This window comes from Acomys russatus, chromosome 18 (genome assembly GCF_903995435.1).
Source record: "Acomys russatus chromosome 18, mAcoRus1.1, whole genome shotgun sequence".
Lineage (NCBI taxonomy): Eukaryota > Metazoa > Chordata > Mammalia > Rodentia > Muridae > Acomys > Acomys russatus.
Window position 1 is genome coordinate 10,599,732 of NC_067154.1, and position 22,842 is coordinate 10,622,573.

At 46.3% G+C, this 22,842-nt stretch overlaps 1 protein-coding gene across 1 annotated transcript in view; it reads right to left on the bottom strand.

Annotated features, from left to right (window-relative positions):
* Dock5 (dedicator of cytokinesis 5) overlaps positions 1–22,842 on the bottom strand; it is a 186,693-nt gene that overhangs the window by 40,653 nt on the left and 123,198 nt on the right. Inside the window, 11 exon segments of the mRNA XM_051160588.1 lie at positions 527–621; positions 4,114–4,212; positions 8,409–8,504; positions 11,059–11,195; positions 13,845–13,951; positions 14,503–14,573; positions 15,340–15,451; positions 17,633–17,767; positions 20,426–20,526; positions 21,784–21,873; positions 22,098–22,195. Of these exon segments, the coding sequence (XP_051016545.1) occupies positions 527–621; positions 4,114–4,212; positions 8,409–8,504; positions 11,059–11,195; positions 13,845–13,951; positions 14,503–14,573; positions 15,340–15,451; positions 17,633–17,767; positions 20,426–20,526; positions 21,784–21,873; positions 22,098–22,195 (1,141 nt within the window).

Sequence of the window (22,842 nt, forward strand, 5' to 3'; positions counted from 1 at the left end):
CCACTGCCATGGAGCAGTGACAGCTGGGGACAGAGGTTTCCGGTGGAGGTGACGTTTCAGAAGAAGAAATCTGTGTGTGGAAGAATGATTGACTTCCGGTGCGGATGGAGAAGGCATGGCGGGCAGAGGCAGCAGCGTCAGACAGAGGACACGTTCAGGGAACGGAAGTCTGATTGGTGCTCGGGTTACATGCTTAGGGAGGGCATGGCTGGAAAGGCAGGTGAGACTTTGAACATCAAGCCAAGGAGTTCACATGGAGACACCAGGAGGGCAGGCAGAGCGATGACCAGTGGGGACTGGGAGTGACCCGAGGATGGTGAGAGCACTAACCCAGGCAAGCAGAGACAGCAAATGGGAAGACATTAGCAGCTTAGCGAAGGGGAGTTTCCAAGCGCACACATCGGGGTCAGGAAGAGGGGGGGAAGGACCTCTTTCCAAGTGCCAGGTTTGCGGCAGAAAGATTTAACAGCACTTCAAGTATGCATAGCAGGACAGCACACGCGAGAACGTCCACGCGCTCTCTCACCTGCTCTGTGTCATATTCATGACCATCCAATCTTTGGCATACACATTCTTTCCAATCAGATCCTTAAACATAATGAAGGTTTCCATGAGAAAGTCCTGTGGAGAACAACAGAGGGACGACTTGGAAAACAGGCTCATGCATAGCCATTCTCTCAGCAAGTGGACAGAAGGGCCCCCGGGTTGGGGTAACACATAGTTGTGGCCTTTCCCATAAAGTCCATATGGACAACGCATTCCTCTGTTTGTTCTGGGTTTTTTGTTTGCTTGTTTGCTTGTTTGTGAGACAGGGTTATTCTGTGTAGCCTTGGCTGTCCTGACCTTGCTTTTTTTGCTTTGTAGATGAGGCTGGCCTCGAACTGTACAAAGGTCCACCTGCCTCTGGCTCCCTGAGTGCTGGAATTAAAGGCACGAACCATCATGCCCGGCTGGACAATGCATTCTTATAAATAATTGCTGTGTAATTTGATTTAGCATTTGTTTTGGTATCATGAGACAAGGTGTAATCTAAACTTGGCCTCCTGCCTCAGTTTCCCCAGTTTTGCGATTCCTGGTGATCAGCGTCACCCCTGGCCTATGGTTTGATTCTTCTGTTTCGTAGCATGATTCGATAAGTAAAACAGGGACACAATATTAATCTTATTTCGTAAATGGTTTCACAAGGCTGAGGAAAATGAAATGGCCATTGAAAATAGGAAAGCAAGATTGAGGGTCATGGACGCCATGTTCACAACCCTAATCTCTTTAGTCCTCCCTGTGTGCTCTCTGAATACATCTCTCAAACTTCCAACGTGGTTACCGATCATTTTAATTAAAACCCCTTTATTTCCTGTGTATGGATGTTTTGCCTGCATGTATACCTGTATACCATATGTATGCCTAGTGCCCACGGAAGCCAAAAGCTGGTGTTAGATCCCCTAGAATTAGAGGAACAGATGGTTGTTTTATGAACCATGTGGACGTTGGGAATCAAACCTGAGTTCTCTGCAAGACCAGTCAATGTTATCTCTCCAGCCCCAAGTCATCTGTTCTGTTCTGTTTAGTTTTTTTTTTTTTTTTTTTAAACAGATCTTAGTTCAAATCTTCCTGACTACTTAGAAGAAAAGTGCCACATAAGCAGGAGCACCATAAGCTTGCAGGAAAGGCTGCATCACAGCGGCTTGTGAGAGCTGCAATAAGGAATAACACAAGTGCACAGAGCACAGGGAAGTAAAAAGGACTGGTCTCATCCAAAGCAGGATGTGAGCTAAAAGCAACTCAAATATAGAATGGTCAGGCTAAAAAAAAAAAAAACCAACAAAACAAAACCTAAAAGGTTTTGAAACCATTTTTGCTACTTGGTTAAATTTAGACTTTTCCCACTGGGATTGCTGGAAAGAAAATCTAGTGGTTTACTTCTCAAACTCTGCAGAAGAGTCCCATGAAAAAAAAGGACATTGAAAAAAAAAAAAAAAAAAAAAAAAAAAAAAAAAAAGGAAAAAAAAGGACATTGTGTAGTACTAGGAACACAGTACAGGAAAGACAGCATGCACCCTTCATCTATCTACCCGTCCATCTGTCCGTCCGTCCGTCCATCTGTCTGTCATCTCTCTATATATGTGTGTATGTATATATGTATATATATGGATGTATAAATGATGAGATATATACATACATATATGCACATCATCAATTTTCAGACAGAGTCTCATGAACTAGTGTTGAACCAGGTTACACAGCACAGGATAACCTTGAATTGTGGACCAAACTATCCGTGAGCTCAGAACATCCTTACTTTACCTGCTTTCCACAGGAAGCTTAAAAAAACAAAAAACAACCAAAAAAACAACAACAACAACTGTCATTTTCTCATTGCGGAAGCTGCTTACCTGCACTTCCTGTCTACTCAGATAATTAATTTTATTCCTTCTCAAGTCTCTGATGGGGTTGAAGACCAGATAGTTGTTCTAGGGTTAAGATGTTTTTAGGTCTAGATAGATGCTTTAAGTTGATAATGACAAGATATGACAGAGATTGATTTGCATTCAGAATTTTAGATGCACCAAGATAGGAAAGATGTTCTCTTCAAGGCTGCCAAACAGAAATAGCCAAAACACTATGAATGTAACATTTATATAACTCCTGATTGTTTCGTGGTTCTTCTTGCTGTAGGTAGTTTATTGTATATATGTGTAATGATATAAAAGATTATGTTTAAAAAAAAAAAAAAACAAGCAATCACTAGGGTATTTCTGTATAGCCCATAAGAGTGGAATTATTGTTACCAACAGTTGTTCTTCATAGGCTTTGAGTACACACACAGCACAAGGCTAGGCATTTTCATGCATGGATTTAATCAGGGGTCACATTAATCCCCCGTGTAGACAGGATCTTACAGATGAGGAAACTGGTTCAGCCAGTTAAGCAGCTTGTTTCAGATTTCATATAAGAACTCAGAATGGCCGTAGTTCAAGCTTGTGTTATCTGCTATTCCATCTGCCCTAAAGGAGAGAGCACTGCTGCTTCCGGAGCCTACACCACCCCCTTTCCTCTGTCTGGATTCCTTTGCAATCGGTCACTGCAGACACATGCACATACGCCTGCCTCCTGGACCATGCTGTTTCAACTTGCACTCCCCGCTTAAGCCATGTGGACCCAGACGATGAAGGCTGTTACTGGACGAACAATCATACGTTCTCTTCATTTTCTTCCTGTGTCTACTCTGTGGGCCTTGCAGGAAGGAAGCTGGGGGTGACGGGGTGTATCCTACCTTGGCACATCAGCTATACATGCTCAGGATGGTGAGGGTGGAAAGCAGAAAATTCCAGGGTGCAAAGAAGAGTGAGCTACGCATGGATGGTGGGAACCATCTGAGTGGTCAGTTCGCTAATCCGGCCCATGCCTAGCCCACTGCTCAGCACATGGGAGACCGTCTTTGCTGACAGCTTAATTCCATTCACAGTTCCCTGAAGACCTTAGATGCATGCTTATAGAAACTAAGAAAACAAATACTCTTTTTTAAAGCAACAGGAGATCACTTCCCAGTCCCATAAGGGCCGGGAGGGTAACCTTTGCTTTCTTCCTCCAGAAAGAGAGGCGGCTGACCACATTCTGAAGAACCAGCAAGCTCAGCCGGAGAGACTCCACGCATGGTGCATGGAACCAACACCTCCTTAAAAAGGAGATACAAACTTTTCGGGGCAAAAAGATGTCTAAGGGTTTCAGAAGAAGGGCCCACAGTAAGTCCACTCATGATGGTCGTTTGGTGTGGCTGTTGAACTCTTGTTTAAATTCTATCGGGCTGAAGCAAACATCAACTCTCTTTTTTGTGTCCTCTATGGACAGTCATTCTTGCCACAGTGGTTGGGCAGGGAGCCGCGATCTCATGATGCTCCAACTCCAGTTACTGGTCATCAAATGTACAAAATCTTCAGATGGATCCAAAGGTGCTCGGGAGATGGTGCAGAAGGCTCGTGAGTTTGAGTTTGGGCTGGGCTCCTAGACAGGAACTGTCTCAACACGTGCACGTACGCACGCACGCGCACACACACGCGCGCACACACGCACGCACGCGCACGCACGCACTGTTTAGTGTGAAAGCAGACAACTTACCATGACGTCCTGCCTGGTTTTGAAGGTGCTGATGTAGTGACTGTAGTGGCTGTCCTCCATCTGTCGTAAGATGGCGATCATGCAAGCCACAAAGCTGCCCTGCAATGGAAGATGCATAGTCAAGGCCCCTTAGAGTAGTCCATGAAGAAAGACGGCACTTCATGGAGTTTGGGTTTTCCACCCACTGAGCCTTATCTGCAAAGACACTCGGAACTGAAAACACTACTCCCAGAAGTCTAAAGCCATGTGCTCTGCAATTCTGCTTTACGCACATCCTAGAGTGAGTTAAGAAACCTGAAGCCCAGGGCTGGAGAGATGGCTCAAAGGTTAAGAGCACTGGCTGCACTTCCAGAGGTGCCGAGTTCAATTCTCAGCAACCACATGGTGGCTCACAAACCATCTATAATGTGATCGTGTGCCCTCTTCTGGCCTGCAGGTGTACAGGCAGACACAACATTCTATACAAAATAAATAAATCTATAAAAAAAGAAAGAAAGGAAGGAAGGAAGGGAGGGAGAGAGAGAGAGAGAAAGAAAGAAAGAAAGAAAGAAAGAAAGAAAGAAAGAAAGAAAGAAAGAAAGAAAGAAAAAAGAAGCCTGGAGCCCTAGGCATTCACTAACAACCACAACTTCTGGAACCCTTAAGGTATAGAACAGTGTTTCTCAGTCTTCCAAAAGCTGCAACCCCTTAACCCAGTTCCTCATGTTGTGGTGACCCCCACTGCGACTTCTTAACTGTAATTTTGCTACTGTTATAAACCATAACATAAATATATGATATGCAGATGGTCTTAGGCGACCCCTGTGAAAGGGTCACGACCTGCAGGTTGAGAAACGCTAGTTTAGGTGCATTAAGGATTGCAATCGGGTGACCAGTTAAGACAAGCTAGTTCCTGGGTTCTGAGGCCCTGGTTGGGGCACAGCTGAAGAGAAACACTTGGGACAATGTCTGGCATACACAGATGAGTCAAATCTGAAGGCTGAAAGGTGGGTGGAAAACAGAACAAAAACAGAAGGTGTCGGCCAAACCTCTGTCAGGGAACATCTGGAATGCTCTGGGCAGTTTTAGATTTCTGGAGCATTTTGGGTTCAGGGTTTTAAGGGGCTGGAGATGTTCAATCATAAAATCCATGCAAATACTCCAAAATTCCCAACACTCCAACGTTTGAAATTCCTTGGTCCCAATTATTTCCGATAAGGGATATTTAACCTGCAGCAATGCTGAGGAGGATGGAGGGCAGGGTGGGGAGGAGGACAGGAACCCTTGCAAGCCATTTCTCTGACGCCAGAAGTCTTTGGACACTTCCGTCTAGTCTGTGAACCACACAGAACTCTGCATCAGACTCCAAGAAGGGGACGGAGAGAGAGAGACAGAGAGACAGAGAGAGAGACAGAGACAGAGACAGACAGAGACAGAGAGAAGAGAAGAGGAGAGGATGGAGGGATGGAAGAGGAGAGAGAGAGAGAGAGAGAGAGAGAGAGAGAGAGAGAGAGAGAGAGAGAGAGAGAGAGAGAGACACGAGCCCACCACAGTGACGGTAGTGTCTACTCATGTGGTCCAAGTTACACATTTAGGGGTGCTCTTCCCTCAGCTACACAAATTTGGATCACAGACCTCATTTTCTAGCCCAAGTGGACATTGACTACCTTTTGTACTCATGTAAACACAAAAGTCACATGATTTTAAATGAACTTCCCAGAGATGATACAGCATGGCCGTGCTTTAGAGGAAAGGGGCCAGCACTCGCACACTTCCTTCTGAACTTCTGTCTTAGATTCTTTACTGAAAATGCTTTTGCTTTTCCTACCCATAAGGCAGTGCAAACTGTATTAAGCTCGGAACATATTTTACAAATTATCACCATACACTCTGCATTTATAAAATAATCAAATGCTATTTGTGTCTCGGGGCTCTCGCCTACTCGGGAGTTTGAGTTTAATCTCTTTCGTTTAATTTGCACTACTTTTGTTCTGAATTAGACATCTCTTCCCTATGGTTTCGGTCATTTTTACTTTTATGTTCCGTTTTATTCTTATTCTGTTTTCTTTTCTGAGAAAACGGTTGCTGGTAGCCCAGGCTCACCTCCAGTTCCCTACCTAACAGTGGATGCTCTTGAACCTCAGCTCCTCCTGCCCCACCTCCCCAGTGCTGGGTTGCAGGCGTGCACAGCCACACCTTCTGTGCAGGCCAGCATTCCCTCAATAGAGCTATGCCCCATATTCTTTACCTACTCAACTAAAACATTATCTTATTATTGGCTTACAGTGGTCTTCGTATTGTAAGTCTATGAGTGACTTTTCACGCGTGATATGACCTCAACTTCACATACCTATTTTCAGTTATAGGAATTACATTTTTATCAGGAAAAATCTAGGGTTTTTTTTCCCCTTCTTTTTTAATATTTGGAAACTCAAAGATCCTTTTCTTATAGACCAGGTACATATCCATCTATGTTTTCTTTAGGCTGCTCTAGCATTCAATTTTTCACATGGAAATTTTCATTTCACTTAACATTTACTGTAAAGGTACAGAACCAAATGAAAGACAAATAACTTTCTCCAAACTACTCATTTGCTTTTCAATTTATATTAATTCAAAAAATCTTCAGTGTCTTTACAGAAAGGTAAAGGTCTTACCACATAATCAAAGTCCTATCTGTAAATCCCTTGGTTCTGTCTTAGGAATAAAAATACACACACACACATACACACACACACACACACACACACACACACACACACACACACACGTATACACAGATGCACATAACCATATAATAAACACATACACACATACATAGACATATATATATATACACACTAATACTCAATTGCAGGTATCTAATATGGTTTAATTATTCCATTACAATGTGACTGTTATTACTTATACTTAACTGTTCATCCATCTCTATCCCACTTATTTTTGCTGTCATGTTTGTGTGACTCAGGTGCATGAGAATTTTCTTTAAATCTCTAAACAGCTGCTTTCATGACATAAAGGCCACTGAACACACTTATTTTTAAACCACCTAGTTAATAAAGGGCTCGTTAGTCCTATTAGCTTTTGAGCTAACTGTTCAAGTTTCAAAGAAATGCTTGTCATTCCAGCTAAAAATGACAACTATAAAAAATTAGCCAAACACCATTCTGGACACTGAGATGAATGCACAAACACATGATACTGCCTAGACCCTGGCCTGTCTGTTTCAAGTGTTCTCCAAAAAACCTTTTGTTTGGGGCAACCTGCCCAAGACCCTAACTCTGTGCCAGGGAACAGGAATACAGCAAACAGGTTGTTTTAAAAAAAACTTATATCCTCGAGCTGGCAATGTGCTTGTCCCAAGTCTGATGGTCTCAGTTTGATCCCTGGGACCCACATAGTGCAAGGAGAAAAATGACTCCTGAAGGTTGTTCTCTGGTCTCCATATATGTGTGATATGTGGAATACGTATGCCCTTACCCACGCACACCCGCATGCACGCACGCATGCACACATGAAACAAGTAAGTGAAATTTAAAAGAGAAACACTGTGCCCTAAGAACAGCTGGAAAATAAAGTACTCCAGCAGGGATTACTACTGTTCCCCACATACACAGAAATGTCTGCAGGGGGACAAGAAGCAAGAGGCAGCCACAGGAAGCTCAGCCATGGAGAGAAAGCTCGGTTTCTTAGAGAGCTCCAGCTTGACTGTCTCATTTGCCGGCTGCGTGCTGTGGATGCCTGTGAGGCCCCTTTTTGATGTAGCCTTTGTTTGCTCTCTCAGGGGCCCCACTCTAGTCACCCCTGCTGGATGCTGGGAACTCGATTTGCTGACGTTCTTCTGTCTGTCTATCTGCTGCTGCTTCTATCTGCTACTTGCTGTTTATTCTTAACAAGTCAACCCTTTAAATCAAAAGTATGGCCATCATAGACCAGTCTCCGGCCCATATAGAACAGCCCTCTAATTAAAATCTAGCCTCGGCTTTTGGTGTCAGCCTTTTCACTTTAATTATGATACCATTTAGCTTTTCACCATTACTCTGGTCTCAAGTGTGCCCTTTATTGACAACTATTTAGGCATAACGGACAGGACAATGGTCTTTCTAAAAACACACCAATCTCTAATTATTTATGACATTGACATCTGCCCTTTTTCAGTCAACTAAAAAGAGCCTCATAAACTAAAAAGCTCATATAGAAGCTGAGATACGTTTGTAAGTTATAACTGTGACATGGCTGGGCCTACATGGGTTCAGTGTCCAGCCCTTGGAGTGAGACCTTGTGCTGGCAGTGTGGGCTACCAGGAAGAGACTCACGATATGAGGAGACTGGCGGCTCATCCCAATCACAGTCCGGTTGATCCTCCTCAACAGTCTCTCCATGATCATCTGTACATGTGTTGAAGTGGGGCCCTGCAGGAGAAACACAGCTGTGATACCCCCAGCTAATGGTGTTGCTGAGCAGATGAGGGGTACCCAGGACAGCCAGGCCCATGCACAGGACACGACAGGGAAAGTCCAAAGTTCTCGCTACTTCTATACAGGGGCAACAATCACCCCCAAACAACCAAACAACAAGTTCCCTCCCCCTCAAAAATCCAAACTCAAGGTTAGGGTTTTGTTGAGCAATAAATGTTTATGATTCTTTCTCAGTACAAATGTTAAGGCCCTAACAGCCAGTAATATCAGAGGACCTCTGTTAGGGTAATTAAAGTCATGAGGGTGGGGCCCCCATCTGATGGGAATAGTGCCCTTAGTAGAAGAGACGCCGAGGAGCAGGGTGTGCATTTGCTCTTACACTCTCTGTCTCCAGCTTGCGCATTCATGGAGTAGAGACCATGAGACCACACAGGGAGACGGCGGCCATCCACAAACCCTGAAGAGTACCCTCACCAGAGCTCAGCCATACTGACCCGCTCACCTCAGACTCCCAGCTCCTGGAACTTCCAGGAACTAAACTTCTGTTGTTTAAGGCCTCCTACTCTGTGGTGCGGTATAGAAGAATGGGCATCGTCACCACCCCAGGACTTACTGTTCTGGCAGTCGCATGGGACTCGGAGCCATTATTCCCCGTCACCAACCTTTAGCTTTCACCATTGCGAAAGGTAACAGCACTCTCACTGGACTCAACTGAACTAATACAAAAACAGTTCCAAATACACTGTGCACACTCTAATTCCTTCCCTTCCCGTGGTCGGCACAGCATTCACTCAGCTTCCGGGTCGCCATTTTTCCTTTGCCAACAATGTTCTTCACTTGGCCCTCTCAGTTCTGGGACCCTGTCTGGCTTGAAGCTGTACAGGCCTCGTATGCGTTGCCACAGTTAAGAGCTACTTTTAAAAAGAATGCTACGTATATGACATGCCTGGTCACATTTTTTTCTTTTATTCATTACCAAGTTCATGGTTAGGAACCAAATTCCGAATTTCAGCACTATTGGGAAATGTTTTCAACTTCCATCATGTGGTTTCTACAGGTGTCTGTCAGGATAAAAAGGGGAGGGACTATCAACCCAAATAAATATCAAACGAACTGTACAAACAGTACATGAATGATGGGCTCAGGGATATGGAAAGACAAGTTTAATGGGAGAAAACAGTGGTATCTTCAGATGCTTCTGGAGCCAAGGCTGCCATGGAAGAAATACAGGAGTACCCAAGGGAGTGACAAGCTGGGCTACTGAGCCATGGCTGATGCAGCCAAGTAAGAGCTGGTGTGGGGGTGAGGGAGAGAGACAAAGTGGGAGTATTTCTTCTGTCCTTTGGCAGAGTAGAATCTAAAGACACTGCTGAGAAGTACAGGCCAAAAAGCACAGGTGGTTCCCCGGCCTGTGGGAGGCCCTGCCCGTGGCAGCCATGGAGGGATACAGACTGTGTTTAGGGTGAGACTCTTTTTTTTTTTTTCTTTTTTCCTGTACCATCACCGTTCAAGAGAACATGCCTGTGACATTTCCCAGCTTCTCCAATGGGGCCCGAACACCTGGCCCAGGAAATCCAGGCAGGGTCAGCTCCCGTTTTCAAGAGGCAGGGCTGGGGGCTAGTTCATAGAGAATACCAAGAATAAAGCCATTAAAAAAAAAAAAAAAAGAATAAAGCCATTTCTAACGGGCCCCAGGGATGATAAGAATGTCAGAGAGAAGATAAAACCAGAACCCAGGAGCTCTACCGGTTCCTACAGGAAAATCGTCTTAGTGGGTATTAGCAGAAATGAGTTGTTTCTCTCTTTAAGGTTTGGGTATGCGCATGTGCACTTATTTGTGCACGTGTGTGTGGAGGCGCCAGGGCCTTTCTTCTCGATACTTTATTTGCTGAGTTAGGGTCTTCCATTGGATCTACAGTTCACTATTTTGGGTAGACTAGCTGGCTAGTGAACCCTGGGGCTATGCCTGTCTCTACAGAACAGTGCTTGGGTTACACGTATTTATGTCAACCATGCCCAGATTTCACATGTGCCCGAGGGAATGTAAATTCAGGTCCTTATGGTTGCATAGCAAGCTCTCTGCCCAAAGAGCCATCTTCCCACCCCATGAACTTACAGATTTGGTTGGTTGGTTGGTTGGTTTTTGAGATGGGGTCTTAACAAGTACCCTTGGCTGGCCTGGAACTCACCAGGTAGAGCAATCCGACCTCTATCTTAGAGAATTGACTCCCTCTGCCTCTTGAGTACTGGGGTTAAAGTGTGCGTCACCACGTCTCACCAACTTAGAGTCCATAAGAGCACTGTCAACGGCCTCAGTAGTAAGCCAATGAGGAAAACTGGCCCACTGAGGCCCCACCCCAAAACTAAGTCACTTTGTATCTCAACCTGGTGTGAGGCGCAGCAAGTTTAGTGCATTCTGAGAAGGGTACCACTTGCTCTATTTCCTCAGTGCTCTTACACACTGCCTGAGATGAGGACAGCCACAGTTTCCTGCTGGGTGCAAAGGGACCAGCATTGGGCCCAGGCCATAGAGGATGACTGGACTCACCACATCCTTCCTGTCCAGCGCCTCTAGAATGTTGCTTAGAAGCTGTGAGCTGGCCTCGTGGTCGGGTTTGCTTGAGTGGTCGTCCAGCTGGCCACTGAGCTGGTCTGTCAGGAGCGGCAACAGCACCTCCCTGCACTCTGAAAAACAGAAAATGGCTCGCACATGGCTTCCTCCAGACCTGCTTGTTCCCTCTGCCATTCTACTGGCCTCCGAACACCCTGGAGGCAGCCCAGCCAGCAGAGCACAGGGACATAAACAGGCGTGAAGCTAAGACCTTTCCCTGGGGTTCATTTATTGTAGACAGCTGTGATCCAATATATGGTTGCTAGGAATTGAACGCAGGACCTTTGGAAGAGCAGCCAGTGCTCTTAACCTCTGAGCCATCTCTCCAGCCCCCCTGGAGTTCATTTAGTAAGAAACTCCCGCCATAGGCAGATAAGCTGTGAGCACTGACCACGTTCTTTCTTTTCTCAATGCTGGGGATTAAAAGAGGGCTTCTGCCTCTATGGCTGAGACACACACCTTTTTTGTTTTGTTTTATTTTGTTTTTCAAGACATGGTTTCTCTGTGTAGCCTTGGCTGTCCTGGACTCGCTTAGTAGACCAGGCTGGCCTCAAGCGCACAGAGATTCACTTGCCTTTACCTCCTGAGTGCTGGGATTAAAGGAGTGCACCACCATGCCCTGCTTGAGACACACGCTTAAGCCGCAACAGTGTGTAATTTCTGCAACAATCTCTCCAGGTTCTAATTTTCAAAATAGTGAATGTGTGTGCATGTGCGTGCATGCATGTGTATGCATGCACATGCAAGCATGCATGCGTGCTGACTTGGGATCATGTGTAACAAATTCAAGCAGTGGCCCATCCAGGCTAGAAGAAAACATCAGATCTCCTAGAGCTACAGTTACAGATGGTTGTGAGCTGCCACAAGGGTGCTGAGAATTGAGTCTGGGTTCTCCACAAAAGCAGTAAGTGCTCTTAAGTACTTAGCCATCTCTCCTGCCTACCCACTCCCCTTTTTTGTTTAAAAAATTCCATAGTCTGTGGTTTTGGTGCTATGGATTGAAACCATGACTTTATACATGGCAGTCACACGCTCTACACGACCAACTCCTACAGAGTTCTTGTTTGTTTGTTTGTTTGTTTGTTTTAAATGTCACCTTGAGCACTAAGTTACATGAAGCAGATAAAAATAAAGACAGACAGACATGTTCTCAGAAATGTTTTGACCTGACAGACACAATTAACTATCAAATTCCCATGAACAGCAGGCTTCTCTTGCCCAATACCAGCACATTTTACTCCCATCTCCGTGGACATGTGGCCTATGGTGAATCTCACTTCCTATATCCTTCTCCTGGGATCTCCACTAGGACATTTTATTAGGAGGACTCCAAGTTCTCCGGACATCACAAAAGTGACTGTAACCAGTGAGTTTCCTTCCTCCAACTAGAACACTCTAACTGGAAAAGGGCGAGATGGCTCCTGAATCTGATGCCCAGAACACACATAGTGGAAGGAGAGAAGTGACTCCTACCAGTTCCTCTGATCTCTATGTAAAAAGAAAAGAAATGTCTAGCTGGGTGTGGTGGCACGTGCTTACAACCCTAGCACTCAAGGGATAGGTAGGAAGAGCTAGGGCTTGAGGTCAGCCTGGACTGTAAAGAGGAAACTTGTTCAGTAAGAAAGGAAAGAAACAATAATAACTACCAGAGACAGTAAAGCTGGCTGGAGAGACTGCTCAGCAGTTAAAGAGCACTGGCTGCTTTTTCAGAGAACCTGAGTAGCCCCCAGCACCCATATCAGGTGGCTCACATGCATCTGTCACGCTAGCTCCAGGGTATCAGACACCTCCTCAGACCTCCTTGGGCACTTACACACAGAGAGGGGGGAGGGTGGAGAAAGGGGGAGAGAGATTAAACAGACTTCAGCATCTAAAACTGCTGGTCCTTAAGAACCAGCAAATGAGCCTATGCAGTGGTCGTATATTCCTTTAATTCCAGCACTTGGAAGGCAAAGATAGGTGGATTTCTGAATTTAAATACATCCCAATTTATAGAACAAGTCTCAGGACAGCCAGGGCTACACAGAGAAACCGTTTCTCAGACAAACTAGCAAGCAAGCAAACAAATAAAATCAATAAATAAGCAAGTAAAAATTAAAAAGGTAGAGGTAGGTTGATTTCTGAGTTTAAGGCCACCCCAGTCTATATAGCAAGTTTTAGGATAGTCAGGGATATGCAGAAAAACCCTTTCTCTAAATAAATAAATAAGCAAGCAAGCATATAAAATCAGTAAATAAAAAAAAAAAAAAAAAAAAGAAGCAGCAGACAACTAAGGGTATTGCTGGTACCAAACTCAAATCAAATTAAACAAGAAAACAAAACCCAGGCAGGAAGTACAGCCTGTCACAGACATAAGCCTAGCCTGGGAGAGGCTTTGGAATCTCTTTCCTGTTCTTCTTAACAATTCATTTATAAAATTTCATTAATAAGCTTACTATTAATTCCTTTTTCCATTTTTTTGTCTTTTGTGAATACAATAAATGTCACATAGCTATGCTGCAAACACACTGTTGTATTCAATTTAAACAGAGGCTTCACTTGTTAGAAAAAAAACTAGTCTAATCTGAGCCAGAGTGACAAGAGAACAGAAAAATGAAGTACCAGACTTAGGAATGCTCGCTGTACCACCACAGTGAGCCACTCCGGCACATGAGCATGCGGAAGCGGAAGGCGTCTGACTTCTTCTTCTTTCCCAAACGCCACAGGTTCTGAGGGAGACTCACCTGCCTGCTGGAAAAGGCTGCTCTCCACTATCTTGGTCATGCAGTTCAGTTTCTGCCGGACCAACTGGTTGTCGGGAATGCTTTGGATGAACTTGCAGAAGAGCACGCTGGAAGAGAAGCCGCAGGGTCAGAGTGTTCGTTCACTCAGCCGGGCGGCGGGCATCCTTACACACCTCTCCACTCCGAGAGCTGGACAGGAGGAGCGGAGCTGGAAAGCTCACTGATGACCTAAGACTTGATTTGAGGTTTCTGGGGCTCTAATCCCGCTCCCTAGACGGTTCTGCCTTAGACGGTTCTGACTATGCGCCTGGAAGACCCAGCATACCCACACTCGCCAGTTCCCCGCCCCCCCCACCCCCCCTCCGACCTGCCTGTTGCTTCAGCTTTTTTCTAGCCATCTCCTCTCTAAGGGCCACTGTACTTTGCATTGCGAGGCTACTTTTCCTTTGCGTGGCCTCTTTTCTCACAGAGAGCCGTAGTGCAAGTCTATCCCAGGGCCCACTTTCTGTGTCCTGCTTATCTCTTCCACGGGACTGAGCACAAGAAGATGCTCCTTCCCTTAGCATCATAAAGGACAAGAGCAAAGGCAACATCAGGCTCTGCCCAGCACTGGGCTGCTCGGCTACTTTGGAGACACCAGTAGTGTTCTGTTTCTCACCTGAGCTCCATGGGATCAAACACCAGTTTGACATCGTTAATTATGCTGGGAAGGTATTTCAAGGCTGCACCCTGTGAGACACACAAAGGCAGTCAGTGCCAAGGAAGACAGAAACTCTGGCTTTAAATAGGGACCTGGAAGCGGGCGCCCTTGCCGAGAGATGTTGCTAAGAATGACCTCCCCAGCCCTCAAACTTCCTCCTGAAATTGCAAGAGGCCCAGACCCTCCCTGGTCTTCACTACAGAAAGTCTCTGTGCATTTACAGTCCACGTATTGGAGGTTATTCAAATTTCTCCCACCAAGTCACCACTAAAAGCAAGGAGGAAATAGTAATATTTAAACCAGAGCCCTCAAGGATTACATGGCTCACAGTTTGTAAAAACCGTTGCTGCTGTTGCTGACTTTGCACTTGTAGAAGGAGCCAGAGGAGGACAGAGAAGAGAAACGGCCACCTGTGACAGCAGGGGCATCAGTTTGCTAAAATCAAGGGGGGGCAAGCAAGATTTGTAACATCCATTCAAGTGATGCCTAAAGAGGTGACCTGTCTTTGGTGAGATGACGCTTGAACATACAAATGCATACAAAGATTAAAATGCGCATATATTTTCTTTGACTATGTGTTTGGTTTTGGCAGTGCTGTGGCTGGACCTTGGGCCTCACGCGTGCTAGGCAAGCGCTCTATCACAGAGCCACAGCCTCACCCACTTTTCCTCTCCTTCTGCCTGTTCTGCTAAGCGTCTCCCACTCTTCAAGAGCATACTTCATGTTTCCCGTCCTACCACATCACATCTTTATGAGGGGCCTTCAAGGCGTCACCCACAGGGTCACCAGGCTAACCTTGATCTTGACAGCTTCTTCTAGCGGCCTGTCCATCAGCGTGTTGAAAGCAAGAAACAACTGGCGGATCGAGTTGTTAAATTCATCTCCGTCTTCACTCTGACCATAAAACCTAACGAGAAAAAGAAAACAGATAGTAGACTTGTGGTCTCAAAAAACGACACTAGAGGTCAGTGCCTTGCTGGTCACCATCTCTAAGTGTGCAGAGATATCCCATGGGTGCACCCAGGGCTGTTTTTAAGGGACTAAACATCAGCCCAAAAAGACATCAAGACTGTGACAAAAGCCAAGTGGCCATTCGTAGGTGACGTTCTAACCACCTCGCTGGCTAACCAGGCTAACGGCTGGAGCCGTCTGAAGGGTTTAAGCCTGGAGATGCACTTGGCCCTGCTAGTTTGTGGCAGGAGGAAACCTTGCAGAAAGCCACTGTGTAGATGGAGCAGGTGAGCTGGGCGTGGCTGCCTTCCGCAGGTCATGTGTAAGAACAAGAGGCGGAGGCTCCCAGAGCAGACATCTCTGGTGGCTGAGTCAGCCTTGCTCGGTCTCCTCCAGCATCCCTCCTCTTTCCTTCCTCTCCACTGTCTCACTGCATCAAGCCTCCATCTGAGCTGAGGTCAAAAGCACCACTGTGGAGAAGCTCCCCAACCTAGCCCACAGATCCTAGCTGTCACCTAACTTCTCCACCGTACCTCCCAGGCTGCTGCTACTGGCTCTGCCGCGAGGCAGGATGTTACTGACAAGCACTTGCTTTGATGAGAGCATTCTTACTGTCTTCATAAGGCACGTGCCGTCAACTCACAAGTTGGTGGTTTTACCTAAGTGCACACTAGAAGGTCTCTGGCTAGTTTCTCCAAACACAGATGTTTTAAAGAACAGAGTGTGCACTTGGGCCCCTGATAGCAACTCCACCAAGTATTCAAGAGTAGGTGTAACGAATTCAGATTATATGAACACACTCAAGCATGTTCACACGTGTAGATCTACATTTCTAGATTAGTTTCCTCCATTCACACGAACACACCGATTGACGTCTTTCTAAAAATCCAGTATCCAAAATGTCTCCAAAACTCTAATATTTTTATGAGTGCTGGCATGAAGCCACAAGTAAAAAGTTCCCTATCTGATCCCACATGAGGGGGTCAGTCAAAATAGACATGCATGAAGAAAGTGTATAAAAATCACCTTCAGCCTATGTGAATAAGGCATATGGGAAATGAAAGACCTTGGCTTTTAGATCCTAGTTCCACCCATAGGTGTCTTATTATGTGCTTTCGGTATTCCAAAGTCCTCCCCAAATCTGGAACCGGAAGCTGCTTTCGGTCCTCAACGCCTTGGTTAAGGAATATAGTAACTAAGGAGCGTGAGCTCCATGGAGAAGATTATTCAGCCAGATGATAACTGGTGATTCTCAACCCACCCATTTGGCAGAGTTAGAGAAGAACCTGAGGTGGGGAAATGGCTCAGTGGGTAAGAGCTGCTGATGTGTCATCGTGAGGACCCGAGTTCAGGTCCCCGGCAGCCATGTAATAGGCCAGGCTTGGCCACATGAACCTGTAACTGGTTGCACATGCGGTAAAAACACATGTGCCACACACACATTAAAAAAAAGAGACAACCTCTGAATCAATCCCCAAAGTACCTCAAAAATCAACCAGAAGGGAACACTCTTAATTGTTCTGCTGAGTTCTCAGTGGTTCTTGTTTCACCTAATGCCATCACTGCCCACCTCAACCTCACAGCTGGCCAAGGTCCTTCCCTGTCTACTGCTGCCCCATCAAGTCCTATAGCATCCAACTAGCTCTTCCTCCAGAGTCAACCCACCTTCTGCATTTGCATCTGAGGTACAGCCTGAGTGCCTCACCCTGCAGCAGCCTATCAGGAGGTCACTCGCTTTCATTCTCACACAAGAAGTGAGATGATCGTTTAGAAGGCAGAGTTTATTATCTCGCTAACCAAATTCTCCCACTGCTGTCACCACACTTGGGTTAAACCCAAGCTTCTGGATTGTCACAAAACCTGTCTTTCTTAAAAGCCATCATCACCAATCAAGACTTCTGGAGCAAGCAGTGTATCAAGCCGTTACACCCATGAGTCTTGGTGTCATTACTGCATTAGAATTCTCTGGATGCAGAAGGACCTCATGTGGACCTTCTCCAGTACTCTCCATCACCAAAGACCTGAAGTTTGGTTACTCAATGACCAACCAACTGCTCACAAAGCTGAATACAAACGCGCATGAAGAACAAGGGAATCTAGGTGAGAACCAGCAGCATCCTACTGCCGGGATCATTACCTCAAGTAGAGCACCCGAGACTGGATGATGAATCGAAACAGGTACTTCAAGGCTTTCAAAGCAGCAAAGAGCAATTCCGTCTTGCTAGGGTCATCAGCATTAGCCACATAGAAGTTCAGTACCTTGGAGAGTTTCCTAAAGAAGGTTAAGAAAGCAGTGTTGTCAAGGGCAACATGGCGCTCTCAAGCTTGGATTATGCAACACAAAAAGGGACAGCAGTAAACTGGGAGGCACGAAGCTCAGCTTCCACGTACATGCCCTCGAACATGCCCTAACTGGGCAAACTCACTGCTCTTCCGTTTCTGCATCCGTCTAGCTTTGACACTACCCTTCTTAGAAATACTGGGAAAAATTAGACTTAATTAGTTCTACAAGACACACGTATCCTTTGGTGGAGCTGAGAAGGATCAGGAGATGATGGGGCGGGCTGGAGCTAGGGAGATGGTTCAGTGGCTAATGCACCAATTACACAAGCAGCAAGTGTGAGAATTGGAGTCTGGATTCCCAGAACCTAAGTACCAGGTGCAGCTGGTGGGTGATCCAGCACTCAGAAGGCAGAGATGGGAGATCCCGTAAACAAGCCATCTAACCAAACTAGGGCAGTGACCCAGAAGGACTGCTGGGATCAGCCTTGGGCCTTCAAATGCGAATGAGCACACATGTACACAGACACACACACACACACACACACACACATGCGCGCGCGCGCATCCATACACACAGGTACATCATATACACAAACACACGAAAAGGCATATAAAGGAGACATCTTCTGATGCCCCGTGAAGGAGAGAAGATACCTGCCTATGACAGCTGCCTGAGCTAACTCCTTCCGGCCTGCTCCAACCCTCTGAAATCAACATGGCACCGGATGGAGACTGCACTGATTGAAAAGTGAACTCAATCTGGCTCTGTATCATCCGATGGTCTGAACAAGCCAAATAGACAAACTTCTGGGATTTCATGTAGTTTTACATTATGGCTTGTATATGTAGATGTAAGTGCTTGCACATGTGTGTGCACGCGCACATGGGGGCCCCCAGATGTTGTTTTCCACAACACTGTCCTTGTTTTTTGAGACACACTCTCTCATTGAATCTAAAGTCACAGTTTTGGTTAGGCTGGCAGGCCAACGAACCCCAGAGATCTGCCTACCTCTGCCTCCCTAGCACTGTGATTACAAACATGTGCCCACAATGCCCCTCCCTCTTGAATTATCCCCAAAATGCAAGGAAAACATGAAGAATTAAGCAAGTGCTGCAAATAAACCTGGGAGGCAAGAGAGTGCTAGCTGGCTACTTTCTGGCAGGTACTTGTCTGACCTTGAACTCCTTTACTGGCCTTGTCTATGTGCTGCTATGGCCCTGTGTCCTTGGCTATTAAGACAGGCGAGAACATGAGAATGTGTAACCCCAGCTTCCGCGAGGCAGAGGCAGGAGAATAGGAAATTGGACTTTGCCCAGGGGTCTCACTGGGCTCGGTGGGGTTAGGATCCATGATGGATCTCAGTTGTAGCTGCTGACCCCCTGGGAAAGTCAAGGTGCTGGGTGGAAGTCTACCAAATGCCGGTGTCTCTGCTGCCTTCTGGACCCAGGAGGCACTAATCATACGGCTAACTGACAGGTACGTTTCATCACGTCTTCTTATGACTTATGTTCCTGTACTGGGGTGCATTGATCTGACCTGATACGTCAGAGAGCAGTTACCAGCATGACCTGGCATGGAGCCACTGTCCAGACGACAGGTGACCAGTCCTATATTCCTGTCAGGATTTGGTCCCATTGCTCTGCACAGTAACTAGGACTCACAGGAGGGGGTTGGGGAGCCATGTGCACTGCCACCAGGAGCTGAGCACCAGAAGGAGCAGCACAGAGAACACTGCAGGTTGGTTCCTTCAGTCAGCAAACCACAAACTGAAGGAAGGCTGCTCTATGCAAAAGGCTAAAACAACTGCCTCTTGGGTAAAAGGAAAATAAACCAAATCACCTAATATCCCATGAGCAATTGGTTCTCTAAAGTGTTGTGGATCAATTGGATCCCTAAAGCATTGTGGAGTAGGGCCGAGGCGTGGCCTGACCTTCTTCTCACAGACTTGGGTTTGCCACGCTCATTGTCGGACCCTTTGGTGCCTCACATCCATCTCGGTGATCTGATTCATAAGACCCTGAGTTTGGTCACTTGTTTTAGGATTCTGTGCCTGTCTCCCCACTCTATGCCCTTCGGCTTTGTCCTTTTGGTTCTGTGTGTGTATACATGCATTGGCACATGTGGACATACATACAGACAGGTGTGAGCATATTATGTGTTAAGGCCAGAGCATATTATGTGTTAAGGCCAGAGGTCCACATCAGATGTTTTCCATATCATTCTCCACTTTAATTTTCTGACACAGTTTCTCTCTGGAGCTCACTAACTCAGCATAACTAGCTAGCCAGCAAGTCCCAGGAATCCTCCTGTCTCCACCTCCCCAGGGCAGGGATTACAGGCACGTACCACCATGCCTGGCTTTTTACCTGGGTCCCGGGGTCAAACTCAGCAAGCACTTCACTGCCCGTACCTTCTCCCCAGCCCACACTCTGGGATTTTAAGAAATACATCCATATCCTGAAGCTAAGGACTTGGTCCTAGACCTTGTCCCACTGACACATTATTCAAACAGTCCCTTTCCACCAAGATGCCTAGGACGCAGTTGGGCCCTCCAGCCACTGACTGCATGAAGTCTTCTCTTGCTTCTCACGCACCCAGCCCCCTAAACAACTCCAACACCACACGGGTCTCCCGAGTCATACTCACACGTGTGCTAAGGTGGCACTGAAGTGCTTGTAAATGTAAGTTTCGAGGACAGGGTTAAAATGCTGAAACTTGATGTCTCCTATTAGCGAAATGATGAAGACCTGTCAAAGATGGGCAGCATTAGCAGCAGCAGCGATGGGCAGCCCAGGTGGTCTTCCCGTGAGCAAGGCGCCAGCCTCTAGGTCCTTTTCTTTCTTGGTCATTTCTGCTGCACTTCTATTCTACTGTTCAAACTGAAGTTAAGCCTTAGGGCATGTATTTACATTTAACTTAGAGAGAGATTATATGTGGCCAGCAGACTGCTGTGGGTAAACTGATCCATGACATCACCACTGGCCACAGGAAGCTGGTGTCTCAAAGGGGTGCTGTCCGCAGCCAGGTGACAGCAGTCACAAAAGAACACAGGAAAGGAGGAAGAATGACAGAGAAAGGGGTTTGTGGGAATGAGAAACGAGCACAGTGTCCCATGAGATTTTTCCAAGCTGAGTATGAGGACCCCAGGAAACTTCAGAGTTTGGTCTCTCTGTTTCTTCCTACTGTGGCACCTTATGTCTCTGGGGAGCATATCTACAAGTAACCACGCTGCACAAAGGATGTGTACAAAGGAAGAGGCACTTGGGATTGCCATCTGTGCCCAGAGCCAGCTGCCCTGTCCCTGTGGGATTAATCAGTATGGTCTCTATAGTCAGCCTCTGTTCCCCATAAACCTGACCATGACAGCACCACCTACCTCCTTCCATCTTCCAACAACATTAGCTTTGATGCCCTGACCCCCTGCTGAACTGACCAGTTTCCCCACGCTGGTAAACATCACACGTTTGCAATCTACCTACCTCTCAGCCTCAACCACAGGTCAAACCCTGCCCTAGACTCCCTGCAACTGTAAGGAAACGAGGCTTGGTTTAGACGTGTCTGCGTCCTCCGGTCCTCAGGACACCCCTGCCTCTCCCAGCCACCCATCACTACGTCCATCACTGTTCTGACTTCAGTTGTCAGAGCAGGCGTAGGCACGGTGTGACACACTTGCCTGCAAGGCTGCTTGTCATACGGAAGGACACTAAGATTCATCTCTGACTGATGAATGAAACCTCCCGACACGGCAAGATGAAGACAAACGTCTTGATCAAGGCTTTCTCCTGGGCTTTGACCAGAGAGTGGAAAAGGAAGTGCTCGCTGACCTCTACTGTAAAACAAGCACTTGGAAGAGAAGTCTTTAGTTCCTAACATGACTTCTGGGAGTTTTGGCTAAAGAAACACTCAGAGAGATGTATACAAGTAATTCCGCTAGATGATATTACTGGTACTTTAACCGTGAACTATCAAGGAATAAACAGTGGTCAACAGGAAAAGCCACTCACCAGTGCGTCAAACACGAGGAAGTCGTACGTGTCATTGTCTGACATCTCCATCATGATGTTGAAAAGCGCATCCAGTGTATCCTGCAAAAACTGAGGGTAAGACAAACAGAGACGTTATTTTGTTTCCAAACTGCTACACATTATAAGAAAAGAAAGTCATTGGCTTCTTGTAGAATAGATGTGAATACAATATTTTTGCGAGACTGGCACACTGGCTTAGCCATGTAGACATTGAGTTTTGGATTTATAGTTGGCTTAACTGAAACTGCTGAAATAACAACACAGGACTTGTGGCTACGGACATAGAGGCATACCTTAACGATCTCGCCTCCATCCACTTCCATTAACTTCTTCAGGTTGTGCCTGATGTTCTGAGAGTTGGAGCGCCAGTTTAGCAAGCCTAGTAGGTCCACTGGGAAGAGCAAACACAAATCACAGACATTAGAAGACACAGCTACAGAACTTTCTAGAAAAGGTAAGCACTGCTAGGCTGGAGAGAGATGGCTCTGGAGGTAAAAGTGCTTGTCCCACAAGTATAAAGACCTGAATTGAGTTAAACTCAAGCTCGGTGAACACCGGACCTGTAACCTCTATCAGCAGTTTGTGATATTGTCATCCGTGTCTCCTGCCCCTATCCCAAACCCCACAGTTAGCTTCTGAGCCTGGCACAAGCTTGTCGTATCTTCTAGGAATCCAAGAGGGCGTTCTGGATTCAGTGAGTTTGCAACTGCACTCTGTTGAGTCCAGCCAGGGGTCAAAGTTGCAACACCATCCTTATTTTATAGTCAGCCTTGATTTGTCAAAACCCACCTAATTCCTTCTACAGAGCATGTTAACTGTCAACCTGACAGGACTTAGAATCCCATAGGAGACCAGCCTCTGGGCCTGTCTTTGAGGAGGCTCCTAGGGTGTGTTAGGGGAGATGGGGAGGACCACTTAAAACGTGGGCAGTAGCATCACACAGCCTAGGGTCCCTGGATGAATAGAAAACAGCAAGGGAGCTGAACCGGCACACTCATCACATCTGTTTCCTCTCTGTGACCAGCTGCCTCATGCTCT